The sequence below is a fragment of the Neoarius graeffei genome, chromosome 13 (assembly GCF_027579695.1).
Source record: "Neoarius graeffei isolate fNeoGra1 chromosome 13, fNeoGra1.pri, whole genome shotgun sequence".
NCBI classification, from domain to species: Eukaryota; Metazoa; Chordata; class Actinopteri; order Siluriformes; family Ariidae; genus Neoarius; species Neoarius graeffei.
Window position 1 is genome coordinate 24304197 of NC_083581.1, and position 17194 is coordinate 24321390.

Here is a 17194-nt window from a genome sequence, read left to right on the forward strand (position 1 = left end):
GTGGCTCTAACCTCTTTACTAGTAGCCTAAACCCAGCATTTTCGACTACGCTGTAGGGGCGGAGGTCTTTACAAATAAAGATCCCGACTCCCTCTGTAAGGCTCATAGCACGCTTAGACTGTGGGGGAAATTTCACACCAAATGCATTTTCAAGTGCCGCCTGCTTCGCGTCAGGTTTAGCACTAGCTGTCTCGGGGTGGTGCCTGGATAAATGGTTTCTTTAGATTGGTGGTATTGCCCAGATATTTTACTTCTATTTGGCACAACTTGCAAACTGCATTCGTTTTGTCCAGTTCGTCTCTGTCCTCATACCGTTTGAAGCCGAAGTGTTTCCACACATCCGACTTCATCCCCGGCGGTGTTTTTAACCGGGCAGCTTCGTCCATCTTCTTGTTTTCTTTATAAGTTTCGTTTTACCGGCACCCGCTTTTATAGTGCTCCTTGCGCGTTGGAGAAAATAGTCCCTTGCGCGTTTGAGAAAAGAGTGTTATAGGCACCTGGAAGAAATCGATTCACATGTTGTTGGATCAATATCGAATCGTGGATCGATTTTTTGACCACAGCTCTACTAGCCACCCTTATTATAAGACATAATTGCCCAACAAGCAAAACCTCATTTAGCTAGAAAGGCTAGTTTTTAGACAGTCCATCTTGAAAATCTTGTATAGACAAAATGTCTTGAAAAAGTCTTATTTGGAGCACGTTTGAAAATAAAACAAGTTTTTTTTTAAACAAGTAAGTACATTTTGGACATTTGTCAAATGCGGTTCATCTTCTCATTTCATCTCATCTCATTATCTCTAGCCGCTTTATCCTGTTCTACAGGGTCGCAGGCAAGCTGGAGCCTATCCCAGCTGACTACGGGCGAAAGGCGGGGTACACCCTGGACAAGTCGCCAGGTCATCACAGGGCTGACACATAGACACAGACAACCATTCACACTCACATTCACACCTACGGTCAATTTAGAGTCACCAGTTAACCTAACCTGCATGTCTTTGGACTGTGGGGGAAACCGGAGCACCCGGAGGAAACCCACGCGGACACGGGGAGAACATGCAAACTCCACACAGAAAGGCCCTCGCCGGCCCCAGGGCTCGAACCCGGACCTTCTTGCTGTGAGGCGACAGCGCTAACCACTACACCACCGTGCCGCCGCGGTTCATCTTGTTTCAAGAAAAAAAAAAGTATGCTTGTTTTGGGAATAAATGAACTTTACTGAAATCTTTGAATCTTTCATTACAATTCGACTCCACCTTACATATCCTAAGTTTACTGCGACTGTTTTCTCAGTCATTCAGAGTGAGCTCATTCTAGGTACTGTACATACTCTAGACCAGACAAGTGCCTTCAAAAAGGCTATGAGTAAGGGCCTCTGCATGCTCTTGCGACAAGGCTTTCGCAGATAGCTTTTCGCAGACAGTTGTAATTTATCGTTGAGCGGGGAGTAATAGGCGTGCGCGATGTTATTCACCGGCACAACACAAGGGGGCGCGAAGTCGCGAAATCGCTAGGAGTAGTTGGTGGGTGTGGTTAGTGGAGTGTTTATCCTCCGGTTGCTTATAATGACTAGAACTGGAGTCGTATAGATGTACGTACTTCCTCACTTCCTCGATCAACCGCTCTTCGTGCTGCTCCATCTTCGCTCGTGTTTTTAAAAATGGCGGTCGTGAAAACAAAACAAACCGGGAAAGTAGGGAAGCGGAAGTGCGTGTACAGCGGATGTAGAGTGGACCAATCAGAGCCCTCTTGTCTGCGACGCTGTCTGCGAGGCTTCTGCGGTGGTCACAATTTTTGGGAGGTGCACGCAGAGCGTCTGCGAAGGGGGTGGGGCTACGCAGACGCTGTCTGCGACACCATCTGCGAGGACTGCGTTGTCAGCATAAATTGGCTATAAGTGGAGGGCGTTTTCGTGAGGTCTTTTTGGAATGCTGTGAGTTAAGTTCAGTGTTTTTTTTGTTTGTTTGTTTTTTGTGCCTGATCTTGTAAACCCCTCGTACACACGAATAGTCAGTGCCCCCAAAATGCACTGTTGCTTTGGTGTTGTGTAAGCACTGTAAGTCAAAATGCATAGACTTTTTTATTATTATTATTTTTTTTTTTTGGTGCCTGAGGTCCTGGGGAAGTGGAATCTTAAGAGATGTTTTAATGTTTGAATGTTGAAATGGGAAAAAAAAAAAACTTGTTGCAATGCTACACGTGTCGTCAACTTGATTCAAGATAGTCTCTGGTCTCATATCTAGAGTATTTTACTAATTACAGGTCACAAAAGGAGAATCTTTTAAGCGAGCAATGCTTAGTTGTAGAATTTAACAATCCTAATATTAGTATATTTATCTTAAATTCAGTTTTTCCTGCTAAGACTTTGTCATGAATTGAAGTGAAATACCCTTAAAATGAAATAAATAAAAATGACTTGAATGGCTAAATGTGAGAAGTACGATCTTGTTACAAGAACTATTTTGATTATTTTGAGTTAATCAGATCTCGCATAATAAGTTCCCCAATCTTATTTTGGAATTATTTCATCTAAAAACAGGTTAGACTTTTCATCTTACTTTAAGAAATCTTACCAAGTCAAATTTGACTAGTTCCATTGGCAGATTTTTTTCACCTGATTTAAGCAAATATGCTTTGTTTTAATCTTTTTTTTCTTATTTTTGAAAGGCCATTTTTCGCAGTGTGTGAGGGAGATACAAACCTTTCACCAAGTGATCACTGCAAACTCGAGCATGCTTCGACTCGGCGCCCTTCGATTTCAGTGAGAGGTTCAGAAGCCACCTTTCTCGACGTCTTTTTGTGAAATCCTGTGTTCGTTCACCTTTTTTTTATTATTAGTTCCTGAAGAAACTTATCGGTTTCACGGTTTGATCCGATTCGAAAAACCTGAAACAACGCATTTTTTAAGGCATTTTGCACCTTCTTGTCCAAACGCTTTATCAACTGAGCTTTGGTCGACCGCCAGCTAAAGTTCCGAATAACTAACGAGGCGGCTGTGACGTCACGCGAAACCCAGCAATACTGTGAGTAGAGGAAAACAAAATGGTGGCGCGTGTTGCTGAATCAACTGAGAACGAAATAAAAACCTCTACTTGAAAACACAGATGCCCCTTTTCCACCAAAGCAGTTCCAGGGCTGGTTCGGGGCCAGTGCTTAGTTTGGAACCGGGTTTTCTGTTTCCACTGACAAAGAACTGGCTCTGGGGCCAGAAAAACCGGTTCCAGGCTAGCACCAACTCTCTGCTGGACCAGAGGAAAGAACCGCTTGCGTCAGCGGGGGGGCGGAGTTGTTAAGACCAATAACAAGACTGCGAAAGATCGCTATTTTTTTTTTTTAAAGATATTTATTGGGCTTTTTGCACCTTTATCGGATAGGACAGTGTAGAGACAGGAAATGAGCAGGAGAGAGAGACGGGGAGGGATCGGGAAATGACCTCGGGCCGGAATCAAACCTGGGTCCCCGGATTTATGGTATGGCGCCTTATCCACCTGAGCCACGGTGCCCCCAAGATTGCCATTTTTAAGCGACGAGAAGCAGCAGCTATACAAACGCGAAGTCATCCATTATTATTATTATTTATTGTTGTTGCTGCTGCTTCTTCCGTGTTGTTGTTTTTGCTTCGATATTCGCACCAAGGTTTATGCAAACGTAGCGACATAACTGACGTATACAGCGATGTAATGACGTATACAGCGACGTAATGACGTGGCTTCCCTTAGCACCGTGAGCTATGGAAAAGCAAACTGGTTCTCAGCTGGCTCGCAAGTTGAACGAGTTGTGAACCAGCACCAGCACTGGCCCCGAACCAGCCCTGGAACTGATTTGGTGGAAAAGGGGTAATACTGTACAAAGCAACAAGATCTGGAATAAAAAGTATTTGACGGGAAGAACATATCTTTTTTTTTTTTTTTACATTCTGAGCGGAAATTGTTTTGTCGGACGTTTTGTATAAACTTTTTATTTATCGGGTTTGCAGAAAAGTTAAACAAAAATGCTCCGTTTCTCAAAATCCGGTGAACGTGGAGAGGATAAAACAGTTATTCCACTCAATCTCGTCACGCACCTCGTCAGCTCACGTACGACTCGATTTCATGAAATACGGTACGACTGTAAATGGCTAAAAATACAACATACTGTAAAGCATCTCAGAATGAATAATGAAGGAATAAAACACTATAAACTGAATAAAGCAGTGTTCTAGGAAAATCCTCAACTTGATCGAAGTGATCGTTTTTCTTATATGCTCGCAAGAAGAAGTGAAAGTACCTCCTCTTCCAGCCAGTCGTTGTACTGTACGATTCCGGCCATCACAACATCAGCACCTTTCATATAAAATGTGATCTCTCCAGTCGTTTCATCCTGGAACGAGGGATAAAAAGCGTGGTCAAAAGTCAGTCATGAAGGACGAAGGATATTACAGACCTTCATTCTGAATCGTCGCCTTTTTCATTACGCTATTAACAAGCCCAGTGAGAGTTATTTTTCTTTTCTGATTATAAAAGATGCTCGGCTGTGTTTCTGTACGAAAGGCCATTTCAGCGGCATTCAAGAAGATCCTAGCCACAATGATGATGGTTATAGTACAAGAATAACACAATGTGTGTGTGTGTGTGTGTGTGTGTGTGTAGCTTGTTTTTCGCTCCACAACAAGAAAGATTTATTCTGTGTGTTCTCCAGAGTCCTTACAGATGATTACACAGATATTAAAAGGAAACCCCCGTTAATTTCTGGTTTCCTCAAGTACACTACTATCGGCTCCGGTCCAAGCCAGCAACAATAGTGAGCCGTTCTCGTCCGGAGAGAGTTAGTCATCAGGTTCAGAGGAGGGGAGCTGCTTTCTCAGATCACCCCTAGCCAAAACAAATACCTCTGTGTGGCTGTCTTCTTTGTGACATTCCCAAAAGAAACATAGCAGAGAGACAGGTCAGGGTGCGAGAGAGTATTCTGAAAAATATTCCACGGTCTTTGCTTTGCGAGTCATATTAACTACTGTAGAGGAATGTCAGGCTGTGCTGGGAGGTTCAGTCCTTCCGTACTCACGCGCACGATGATCCCCATGCGCTTGCTCTCATAGGTGAAAGGGAAGAGCTGCAGGATGGTGAAATTCAGGATTTGACCACTAGGGGTCCTCAGCTGCATAGAGGACTGATCTCTTCCCACCAGAGTCAATCCGATACTCTCCGTCCACTGGACCAGGGACACCTGGACACCAGAAAGAGACAACGAGACACCCAGCTGACATTTCACCTTTTAAATAACGAGTGTGTCAGTACGCACGTCTCTGCAGGACTTCGGGTGGAGGCGTGTTTAAAACGCACTGAATGGATCTGTAGAATAATTGTGATTGTGTCTTCCACGCAACCATCAGGCCTGATTTCATTAACTGCTCTACAGTAGTCTCGGAAAGAAATTAACTGTCTAAATTTAGTCGACAAAAAGCCGTATTTACTTTGTCGTCTAGAAAAAAAACAGAATTTAATAAAAACACACACACAAATTTAGTTTGGAAAAAAAAAATGACGGGGGATGGGGGGAGGCAGCATAGCATATTAAAACCCAAAAATGAAACTCAGGAAACTGTAACTGAATTTAAAACTCAATTTAGTCAAAATGTTTTCAAGAAAAAAAAATTCTAAATTTCACTTAAAAAACAAACAAACAAAAAAACAACAAAAAGAACCCCTGAATTTACTCTTCTAAAAAAAATTATAATAATAAATAAAATAAAAGCCTAACTATTAGCCTGAATTTCATTTTGGGGAATAAATAAATAAAATAAATAAATATCCAGAATTTAGGCAAGACTGTGTATTTAAAAAAAATAAAAAATTAAAAGACAATTTTTAGTCTAAAGTTAATTTTTTTTAAATGACTAGTCTACATTTACTCTTAAAAAAAAAAAAAAAAGGATTTCATCCTGGATTTATTTTTGTGAATTTAGTTGAGAAATAAACAATTTTGTATAAATTTAGTATAAAAAGCTGAATTTTTTCTGAATTTAGTAAGAAAAAAAAATAGTCTGAATTGTCCAGGGGAGAAAAAAAAAATGTAGCCTAAATTTATGCCATGTACACACGTAGCCGGGTATTTTTAAAACCGAACATTTTCCCTCCCTCCGTTTATAAAAATGTTTTATCCACACCACCTCGTCTTCGAAAAAAATCCCTTCCACACATAACCGAACATCTGCGTTTTCAATCACATTCATAAGCATTCCCAACCTGTAGATGGCTATTTCCCCAAATCCTACCCCCTCATCACATCGCCTGTGCTCTTGGAGCAGTAGTTGGGCTTCTAAAATTAAACATGTAAATAGCACCTGCACAATAATTAACGCTTTCAAGGCACTACTCCGATCCATTACTCTTTAGCTAGCCGCACACTACGCCGATTTTCAGCGTACCGAGCCAACTGAAGTCGCGAGTCAGGCGTAAAGACTAGTTTTCGATGGTACCGACTCATCTCACAGCCGATTCGAAAAACTAATCGGGAGCCAGACTGATCGGCGAGAGTCGCTAGCAATAGCCAATCATATCTTTCGCATATAACACGTGACATCATTAAACACAATTTCTAGCGCGAGAAATACGTGTTGGTAGCACCTAATGCAGGTATATACTGTAATTCCATAGACTGAAGCTTTATCCACAGACACAGTGGGCTGGAAAGCCACTCTGCTCAAGTTGTGTGGCTGAATTCCAAATCGCTTTAACTCCCCTATATAAGTGCACTATTTAAGGTTGGGAATAATAGCTCATGCAGCCTAGATAGTGCGCTACATATTCCATGTTGTGTCATTTGTAATTCAGCCTGTAGCATCTTCAAGTGTTGGATTTAACAGTAACTATATCCAATAGCCAATCACAAAGCTATTAAGTTGTCACGTGTCGCTTCAATCGCGACTGCACTCGTCAACAGTCGGGGGATATGTGCGTGCCCTGTCGGGAGTCGGCTCTGAAATGGGTCGGTTCGGTACCGCGTGGATCGCCGTGGTGTGCGGCTAGCTTAAGTCCATGCTTAATCTGGCTTCTGCAGTAAACAAAGGTCGCACGTTTGACGTCAGGGCAGATTTGTTGTCATTTTTTTGGCGCAGATTGTGACGTTCTAAAACGCAAAACTCCGGTTATCTCTGTCTACACGAAAAGGCATACACGGAGTTTTCAAAAATCTTCAATTTGCCCGGAGTTTTTTTAAATATTCGTTTTTGATGTGTTTTCATGTGGATGACAGGCCAAAACGTAGAAAAATATCTTCGATTTAGCAGATACCCGGCTACGTGTGGACGGGGTCTTAGTCTCAAACAAAATATTTAGACTTAAAAAAAAGGGGGGAAAAGCCTGAATTTAATTTAGAAAAAAGGCTTAATGTAGTTAAACTAATAAAATTTAGTACAGAAAAAGTTATTCCAGAAATATTCTAGTTTAGAAATAGACTAATTTTTTTTAAAGAAAACAAAAGCTGAAATTGGGCTCGAAAAAAATATTTGGTTTAAATCCACTCCAGAAATAAATCTGAATTTAGTCTTAACTTGGACTAGGAAAAAAATGTATCCGAGTTTAGTCTAAAGATTTAATTTAGGTCAGAAGAGGGGGAAAAATTCTAGAATTATTCTAAAGACATTTTTAAGGAAAAGAAGCTGAATTTAGGGTAGAAAAAATATTTTGTTTAAATTGACTCTCGAAATTAATCTGAATTTAGTCGTAGACTAGGAAAAAAAAAGATTAACCTGAGTTTAGTCTAAAAATTAATTTAGTCAGAAGGGAGAAAAAATATTCTCGTCTCAAGAGATTTTTAAGGAAATAAAAAGCTGAATTTAGTGTAGAAAATAATGTGTTTAAATTCACCCTAGAAATTTATCTGAATTCATTCAGAATTTAAGCTGAATTTAGTTTAGAAAAAAAAAACGGTGGCACGGAACGACTGTATAATCAAACCCCAAACTGAAACGCACGGACCCATAACTGTCCTACACGATGGTGAGAGTTCTAGAAAAGTGATAAACGTCAATAAGAGCATAGTGAACATTCCTTATCCGTTATAAAGAACCATCCTGGTCTTTGGCGTGGATTTATCCTGAATGGTCAGCCACATTTCAGTGTACAAATGAAGATCAGACAAACCAGATGACATCCATTAGTGTACTGCTGAAGGGGGTTGGGGGGTTTCTGGGAGGCAGAAGTTATTGCCCAATAACTTCCAGACCAGAGGTTAGAGAGAGATCAAAAACCTTATTTCTTATTCCCTTTGCAACTAGCTGCTAATGACGTAGCTCACAGTATCCAGATGGACTAGATTGAGGCTCAAAGTGAGCAGGCTCCACTGCGAGACCACAGCCACCACAGTCAACAAATGAGGCCTGACCCGGCTGCTTTCATTTGACCACTGGGTACAGCGTGTTTTTTTTAGTAAGAGGTTAGAGCGTGACCTCGGCTGATGCAGTTACCTCCGAAAAGGTAAACAAGCCGTATCCGTTTTCTCACTCTGACAAAACATCTGCTTTCTTCAATAAGAAAATAAGATCGCTGAAGGCTCTGGTTTTGGGAACATGTCTGTCCGTCCGATCGCTATAAACGTTATTGATATTTAGACGCTACATCAGATATCCGTAATTTCTTTCCCAGCAGCAAGAACGAGACGTACGTGAGGCGATATTTAGTCATAGTCTGGTACCACAAACTGTCTTTCTCGTTGCGTGTGTGTGTGTGTAGGCCCGGTGTGCGTCACCACCAAACCACTCTTCCCCACTGACCTTGACTTTATCCCAGGAACCACAAAAGACCACAGATGTTAAACAAATCAACACGGAGGTTCTCCATCTTCAGGAAGAGTTTTAAGTCTTAAAACATATCAGGAGGTTTTGTCTATCGGTCTGTTGCCGTGTTTCCTCTCCGAGTTGTTGTTTGCACACTATGCAAATATTGTTTAACTGAAACCGCAAAGACAGAATAGATGAATGTTAAACTCCTTATGAGAGCGATTTGAGATCTACACCTGGATTTCGGTAAACCGACAATGTGGCGACGTTTACTGTTCAACCAGCGACACGAAATCGATCTGAATGCCATCTCAGTCGAAGTGATGGCACCTTGGGATACACCACATACTTGGATATGCAGTGTCTCCAGGTGAATTCCCCTCGTGTGGCTGAGCAGTGACCGTACTCCTGCCGCTCGTACTGAGGTGAACTCTCTGTACACGCTGGCTGGAATTTGGTTAAGACTGTTACCTCGTCAGGGCTGGAGGCTTGATACACCCTGCACGTGTCCTCGTAGTGCTGCTCGGCCTCGGCCTGCTCCGTCACGCCGTTCCCCTCGTACACGGGCGTCACGTTGTGCACCAGGGCAATGGCCTTCACCGCCTCGTGCACTCGGCTACTGATCGTCTTCCTCACCTTCGTGGTGGCTCTGGACGCTGGCTGGTCATGTGGAGGCTTGGGGTGTGGACCAAAAAAAAAGCTATCAGTATAATAATAATAGTAATAATTAGTGCTGTCAAGCGATTAAAATATTTAATCGCGATTAATGTCATAGTTAACTCGCGATTAATCGTAATTTAATCGCACATTTTTGTCACATGAAAAACCATTGTAATTCTCTTACCAGCATAAAAAAGTGAATGGGCTTGCTTTGTACCAATGTTTTTTTAATTGCAAAGCATAACACGTCTTGACACAGCCACTGCAAAGTGAAACCTAAGCTGAGCACCGTGGCTCCTCGTCCCGAGGCTAGCAAGAGAACCATGAGTGAAGTGATTTACTGCTTGAGTTAGTCTACAACTCTAATCAGAGAGACAGGTTACACAGTGACGGTAGGCTTGACATGCTTGATTATAATATAAAGTACACTATTATATTAACTTTAAGTTGTTCATGGATAAATATTGCATTGAATCTGATCTTTACTGTTTCAGCTCACTTAACACATTTTGTACTTTTACACTTTCTGCCTGTTGATGCGTCGCGCTGTCCAATCAGAGGCGGCCAAATTTGCATATTACAGGAAGGATTTCTGGGATAGCATCGAGTTTACAGTTCAGAGGGATCTGGCTTCTTTAGACGCTGTCTTCTTAAAACTGAATAAATATTTAAAAAGAGCCAAATGAGCCAGTCTTTTGAACGGCTCTTTTCAAAGAACGGATCACAAAGATGCGGATCCCATCAAAGAGCCATAAATCCCATCTCTACTAGCACGCCCTGCCCACGCTGGTTCTTTGGGGGAGGAGGGCAGAGGACTCTGGCTGTGCGGGGAGTGGCATTACAGTCTAGCTGCTATCGTTTTTCTAAGCAAAGTCTCTGTTCCAAGTTCCTGGCAGTTTCAAAAGCTTATGAAAAACCTACATCATGTCACAGAGCGTTAATCTCGCGATAAAAAAAATTATCGCCGTTAAAATTGAGTCACGTTAACGCGTTAATAACGCAACATTTTTGACAGCACTAGTAATAATACTAGAACATTCCCTCTTAGCCTATTGATCTGATTGAGGGGAGACAAACATTATTAGAGGAGATAAATACAGAGAACACATCAAGCTATTCAATAAAGTAAGGGCGCGTGTCCACGTAGTGTTTATATGCAATGAAATACGCTGAAAGATATTTCACTCATGATATATACACCGTCACACCACCGTGTAATGTTCTTTCTATTATATGGACACACACACACACAAAATAATATACCGTAAAATATGCAAGTTAATCAAAAGAACTTTAATTTTGAACCGGTTTGCCATTTTGACAGTCAGCGGAGTGAAATATCGGTTATTACGATACATACGGGACACTTTTTCCATGGAATAAAAATGTATTCTATTCCCTTCTAGTGGGTTTACTGATGGCATGCAATTTTGTTCTCCTATCGCTTATCCTCCATGTATTACGCCACTCTCCCCAATGGAGAATGAGCGTGCAATATTGGTATAATATTGCACGTTGTCAAGACAACACGACGTCACACGTCCAGGAAAGACAGAAGATCCAGTGCTAGGTTTAAGCACTAAATAAATAAACTGAAACTGAAGACGCGCTGAACACCAGAAAGGCTACCAAAACTTCATTATATATTCTTCACGCATATTTACGAGAGAAAAACATGCCAACGGACATCGAAAAACTGGAAAAGAGACACATCAGAGATGTAAAACTTCCACGCTCGTGAGCGACTAACAGTTTGTAAACAAAAATGGCAGCGAGGTTTGCTTCATTCAAAGCGGAAGATTTAAAGAGACAGACGCGCTGAACACCCGAAAGGCTACAAAAACTTCACTGGATATTCTTCACGCATATTTACAACAGAAAAACAGACCAACGGACACCGAAAAACTGGAAAAGAGAGCAATAGCGGAAATATTGTCAAATTTCTACTTGGAGGTGAGGAAAAGTGACGGAGACTTTTACAAGAGGACTTCACTCGTGGACTTCACTCAGCAAAGCCCTTTTGTTTTGAACAACTGCAGCGTAACAATTAACTACGACCAAAAGTAACTGTGAACTTGAACCGTCAACCTGGATATACGGTAGCTTGTATATAAGTTGGGTGGTTGTCCAGGCTTTTTGGACTTGTACCATTTTTATTGTTAGAACTTTGACTTTGTACAGTACATTGGATTGACACAACATTTGAATTACATTCGATCAGAATCAGCATTCAATATTGGTAAAGCTACCACCCATTCTTAACTTTGTTTAACTGGGTGTCAGAGAGAGAGAGAGAGAGAGATGAGCAAAAGAGAGAAGCGAGAGAGAGAGGGAGAAGAGCAAGGGGGAAGGAAACAGAGAGAGAGAGAGAGAGAGAGAAGAGCAAGGGGGAAGAGGAAACAGAGAGGAGAGAGAGGGGAAACAGAGAGAAGAGAGAGGAAACAGAGGAAACAGTGAGAGGAAACAGGAAACAGAGAGAGAAGACAGAGGAAAGAAAGAGGCGCAAGGGAGGAAACAGAGGGGAGACAGAGGAAAGAGAGAGAGGAAACAGAGGAGAGAGAAACAAGAGAGGAAAAAGAGAGGAGACAGAGGAAAGAGAGAGGAGACAGAGAGGAAAGGGGGACAAGAGAGAGGGAGAGGAAACAGAGGAGAGTGAGAGTGAATGAGAGAGAGGAGCAAGAGAGGAACAAGAGAGACGAAAAAGAGAAGAGACGGAGAAAAAAGAGAGGAGACAGAGAGGAGAGTGAGTGAGAGAAAGAGGAGCAAGAGAGGGGAGAGAGAGAGAGAGAGGAGACAGAGGAAAGAGAGGAAACAGAGAGGCGAGAGGAAATAGAGGAGAGAGAGAGGAGCAAGAGAGGGGAGAGGAAACAGAGGAGAGAGAGGAGAGAGAGGAAACAGAGAGGAGAGGAGAGAGAGGAAACAGAGAGGAGAGAGAGGAAACAGAGGAGAGAGAGGACAGAGGAAACAGGAAACAGAGGAGAGAGAGGAGACAGAGGAAAGAGAGAGGAAACAGAGGAGAGAGGAAATAGAGGAGAGAGAGAGGCGCAAGAGAGGGGAGAGGAAACAGAGGAAAGAGAGAGAGGAGACAGAGGAAACAGAGAGGAGAGAGAGGAAACAGAGGAAAGAGAGAGAGGAGACAGAGGAAACAGAGAGGAGAGAGAGGAAACAGAGGAAAGAGAGAGAGGAGACAGAGGAAACAGAGAGGAGAGAGAGGAAACAGAGGAAAGAGAGAGAGGAGACAGAGGAAACAGAGAGGAGAGAGAGGAAACAGAGGAAAGAGAGAGAGGAGACAGAGGAAACAGAGAGGAGAGAGAGGAAACAGAGGAAAGAGAGAGAGGAGACAGAGGAAACAGAGAGGAGAGAGAGAGCGGAAACAGAGGGGGGGAGAGAGAGAGAGGAGCAAGAGAGGGGAGAGGAAACAGGAGAGAGAGAGGAAACAGAGAGAGAGAGAAAGGAAACAGAGGAGAAAGAGAGGGGAGAGGAAACAGGAGAGAGAGAGGAAACAGAGAGGAGAGAGAGAAAGGAAACAGAGGAGAAAGAGAGAAGAGAGAGGAGACAGAGAGGAAAGAGAGAGAGCGAGAGGGGAAAAAGAGGAGAGAGAGCGAGCGCACATATAGCCCGGGGAGCTGGGAAGCACTTCATCCAAACACTTCTTCAAAAAAGCGCTCCCAAGATGCAATTGGTTTTGTTTCTATGACAACAGTATTTTGATATCACCACTCTAACTGTATGACTGGTCGGCTGAAAAGCAGCAGCAGTGACGACACCAGCAGCTTTCTCAAAAGGTTCAGAGCTTTTTCACTCAAAGCGGCCGCGTGAGGCGGCGCACGCGCACGCGCACACACACGCACACACACACACACACACACACACACACACACACACACTCTCTCTCTCTCTCTCTCTGCATGAGGAACTGAAAAAGGACAGGTGCTCAGGAAAAAAAAAACCACTATGTGGACACACACCATAACACACACTGTCAATAGGAAGGCTTTAAAATCACACACTTACTCGTTGTGTCGTCTTCTTCATATTATTATTATTATTATTAATTTTTCTGTGCAGATTCACAATTTAAAAACGAACTCTAATGCCAAACTCTAAAACACAAACTATAGCTACTGATTAATGAAACTAGCGAGGCTAACCCTTCTGTTCTAACCCCACTGACAGCATGATAAAACTGTGTGTCAGCCAAATGTCCTTCTCCAGAGTCTCAGAGAGGAATTATAAAAGCTCCCAGATGTATCAGAAAGTTGAAACAATAAGCTTCAGCGTTTTGCCGGCTATTTTTGGGCCGTATATTTAAGGGGTTAATGGCGGAGTTATTAAATTAGCCACTAAGAGGCAGGGAACAAGCAAATCCTGTTTCCTGCTCTAATGACTTCAGATGTCAAAGGGACAAAGTATGTCCTTAAGGGGTTCGGAGGCACATGCTGAAGGACGGGCCATATGGGATTCGCTTTCTTGTACTCTCAACACACTACTTCCCCCCCATTATGGACTTTCCTGGCAACTTGAACTCATTACAACAGTTAAATCAGCTCTCTCAGAAAGCAGCTGAGGAAGTGGACTGGATCACTGAAGAATACTGAACAAGTTTTTCCTTTCCATGTTTATAGCTTGAACCGATCTGTATTATCCAGTGGAGGCAACACCATACACCAGCATACTCACGGATTTACCTGACGATACGTTTCCGTTTACCTGAGTGTAGGCACTGAACACATGACTCTGAACTTCATCCATGGAGTCCATTCCGTACGCCACGGTGCCCAGGTGAAGACGCCTGAACACCATCTCATTCTGCGTCAGAGTCCCTGCCACAAGAAAAAACACTCATCCGGTCAGGACAGCTCAGTGACACGGCTGCTACACCACAACACCGAGTGCCAGCGGTACGTCATAATACAGACGAAACTCATGACTGGATCACTTTCTGCACTGAAAACACTGAGGGGACACATGTTTAGGATTCAAACTGAACACCAGTCAATAATCACGCAACGTTTCTTTAAATTGACTAAATGCAGCGTAAAAGTACGTGATAAAATTTTACTCTGAATATTATCACAGCGGGGCGGCACGGTGGTGTAGTGGTTAGCGCTGTCGCCTCACAGCAAGAAGGTCCGGGTTCGAGCCCCGTGGCCGGCGAGGGCCTTTCTGTGTGGAGTTTGCATGTTCTCCCCGTGTCCGCGTGGGTTTCCTCCGGGTGCTCCGGTTTCCCCCACAGTCCAAAGACATGCAGGTTAGGTTAACTGGTGACTCTAAATTGACCGTAGGTGTGAATGTGAGTGTGAATGGTTGTCTGTGTCTGTGTCAGCCCTGTGATGACCTGGCGACTTGTCCAGGGTGTACCCCGCCTTTCGCCCGTAGTCAGCTGGGATAGGCTCCAGCTTGCCTGCGACCCTGTAGAACAGGATAAAGCGGCTAGAGATAATGAGATGAGATGAAAGAAAGCGCAAAATATTTACTAAGAGAAAGAAAATTTAAGATAAAAGAGCCAAATATTTACTATGAGAAAGAAAGAAAAAGAGCAAAAAATATTTACTAAGAGAAAGAAAGAAAGAAAGAAAGAAAGAAAGAAAGAAAGAAAAAGAAAAAAGAAAGAAAGAAGCAAAATATTTACTAAGAGAAAGAAAGAAAATATTTTTCTTCCTTTCTTTCTCTTAGTAAATATTTTTTCTCTTTCTAACAAAGAATATTTACTAAGATAAAGAAAAAGAAAGAGCAAAAAATATTTCACTCTTCATAAATATCTTATTCTTTCTTTATCTGAGTAAATATTTTACTCTCTAAGATAAAGAAAAATATTTACTAAGAGAAAGAAAGAAAGAAAGAAAGAAAGAAAGAAAGAAAGAAAGAAAGAAAGAAAGAAAAATATTTCCTAAAAGAAAGAAAATTTAAGAAAAAGAAAAAAATATTTACTAAGAGAAAGAAAGAAAGAAAGAAAGAAAGAAAGAAAAATATTTCCTAAAAGAAAGAAAATTTAAGATAAAGAAAAAGAGCAAAATATTTACTAAGAAAGAAAGAAAAAGCAAAATATTTACAAAGAAAAAATATTTAGTAAGAGAAAGAAAGAGAGAGCAAAATATTTACTAAGAAAGAAAGAAAAAGCAAAATATTTACAATGAAAAAATATTTACTAAGAAAGAAAATATTTTTTCTTCCTTTCTTTATCTTAGTAAATATTTTTTCTCTTTCTAAGATGAAGAAAGAATATTTACTAAGAAAGAAAGAAAATATTTACTAAGAGAAAGAAAGAGCAAAAAATATTTCACTCTTCGTAAATATCTTATTCATTCATTCTTTATCTGAGTGAATACTTTAAGATAAAGAAAAAAAGAAAAAATATTTACTAAGAGAAAGAAAAAACGATCGAGCAAAATATTTACTAAGATAAAGAACTTAAATATTTTTACTCTTCGTAAATATTTCTTTTTCTTTCTCGCAGTAAATATTTTACTCTCTAAGATCAAAAAAGAGGGGCGGCACGGTGGTGTAGTGGTTAGCGCTGTCGCCTCACAGCAAGAAGGTCCGGGTTCGAGCCCCGTGGCCGGCGAGGGCCTTTCTGTGCGGAGTTTGCATGTTCTCCCCGTGTCCGCGTGGGTTTCCTCCGGGTGCTCCGGTTTCCCCCACAGTCCAAAGACATGCAGGTTAGGTTAACTGGTGACTCTAAATTGACCGTAGGTGTGAATGTGAGTGTGAATGGTTGTCTGTGTCTATGTGTCAGCCCTGTGATGACCTGGCGACTTGTCCAGGGTGAACCCCGCCTTTCGCCCGTAGTCAGCTGGGATAGGCTCCAGCTTGCCTGCGACCCTGTAGAACAGGATAAAGCGGCTAGAGATAATGAGAATGAGATCAAGAAAGAAAGAGTAAAATATTTACTAAAAGAAAGAAAGAAAGAAAGAAGGTGAGAGCTCTTCCTCTGAAGTGAAAGTAAATGCTGGAATCTGAATTAAACCCTGAGGTTAAACTGAACAGGAAATGGCACTGAGTGGCCTTTAGGAGTTAAAACGGAGAGAAATAAACAAACAGATGAAAATTAAACAAGTGAAGATCCAGTAGAGGAGTGTTAAAGGTTAAAAGGTGAAGAGCGGGCGGACCTCGGATTAGAAAACTGTCACGTCTTTAGTTTATTTTCACTATAAATATCATGTCATCAGTTTACGTCCTTGACCTGGACCCAACAATAGAAATGAAGTCTTTTCTCGATTACATTCTTTCCCGTTTCATCACGTCCCTGGAAAAGGAAGTGAAAGTTCACGAGAATGAACTCGTGGTGGACTTCTACTGCCCTCCAGACTCAACATTCCTCCCTCTTAAACTCACAAACCCAGAACGTAAACTCCAAACACTCAGTAATGCCAGAAAAGCGGAGCCCGTTTCCGGACACCTCAGCAGATAACCTTCTCCTGAAGAAGGGGTTCAGCATGTCTGAGTCACACTTCCGCTGTCCACCATTTCACAGCTCGCTCTTTCCCTTTACGTAGAAACTGTCGATTGTTCAGCGTCATAACTCCCAAGGGGAGATTTTAACAAGAGAATTCAGGGAAAGGGAAAAAAAAAAAAACCTTAAAAGGTTAGAGTTGGCTTTAAATTGTAATAAGTGACACGTCTTTGCCGAGAGCACGGAGGCACAGGAGCGGAGAAAGATCTGAAGGAACCCTGAGCTACTGTCTACAATCACTTCAGTGCTATCAGCTTTCACACCAAACTGCACACTGCTTTCATTTCCCTCTCATAAATGGGACACTCAAGTAGTCGAGGGATTAC

At 41.9% G+C, this 17194-nt stretch overlaps 2 protein-coding genes across 3 annotated transcripts in view; both read right to left on the bottom strand.

Moving 5' to 3' along the window:
* The window catches only part of src (v-src avian sarcoma (Schmidt-Ruppin A-2) viral oncogene homolog), a 409402-nt gene extending 400720 nt beyond the window's left edge, over positions 1-8682 (bottom strand). Inside the window, exon 1 of the mRNA XM_060937380.1 lies at positions 8671-8682. The gene's annotated coding sequence lies outside the window, so the exon portion shown is untranslated. The remainder of the gene's footprint in view (positions 1-8670) is intronic.
* Positions 1-17194, bottom strand: part of LOC132896505 (probable phospholipid-transporting ATPase IIA) — a 154626-nt gene that overhangs the window by 46743 nt on the left and 90689 nt on the right. For both annotated transcript variants that reach the window (XM_060937371.1, XM_060937372.1), the window contains 4 exons: positions 14126-14238; positions 9227-9430; positions 5041-5202; positions 4267-4359 (listed from right to left, as the gene is read on the bottom strand). In XM_060937371.1, coding sequence (XP_060793354.1) covers positions 4267-4359; positions 5041-5202; positions 9227-9430; positions 14126-14238 — 572 coding nt within the window. The remainder of the gene's footprint in view (positions 1-4266; positions 4360-5040; positions 5203-9226; positions 9431-14125; positions 14239-17194) is intronic.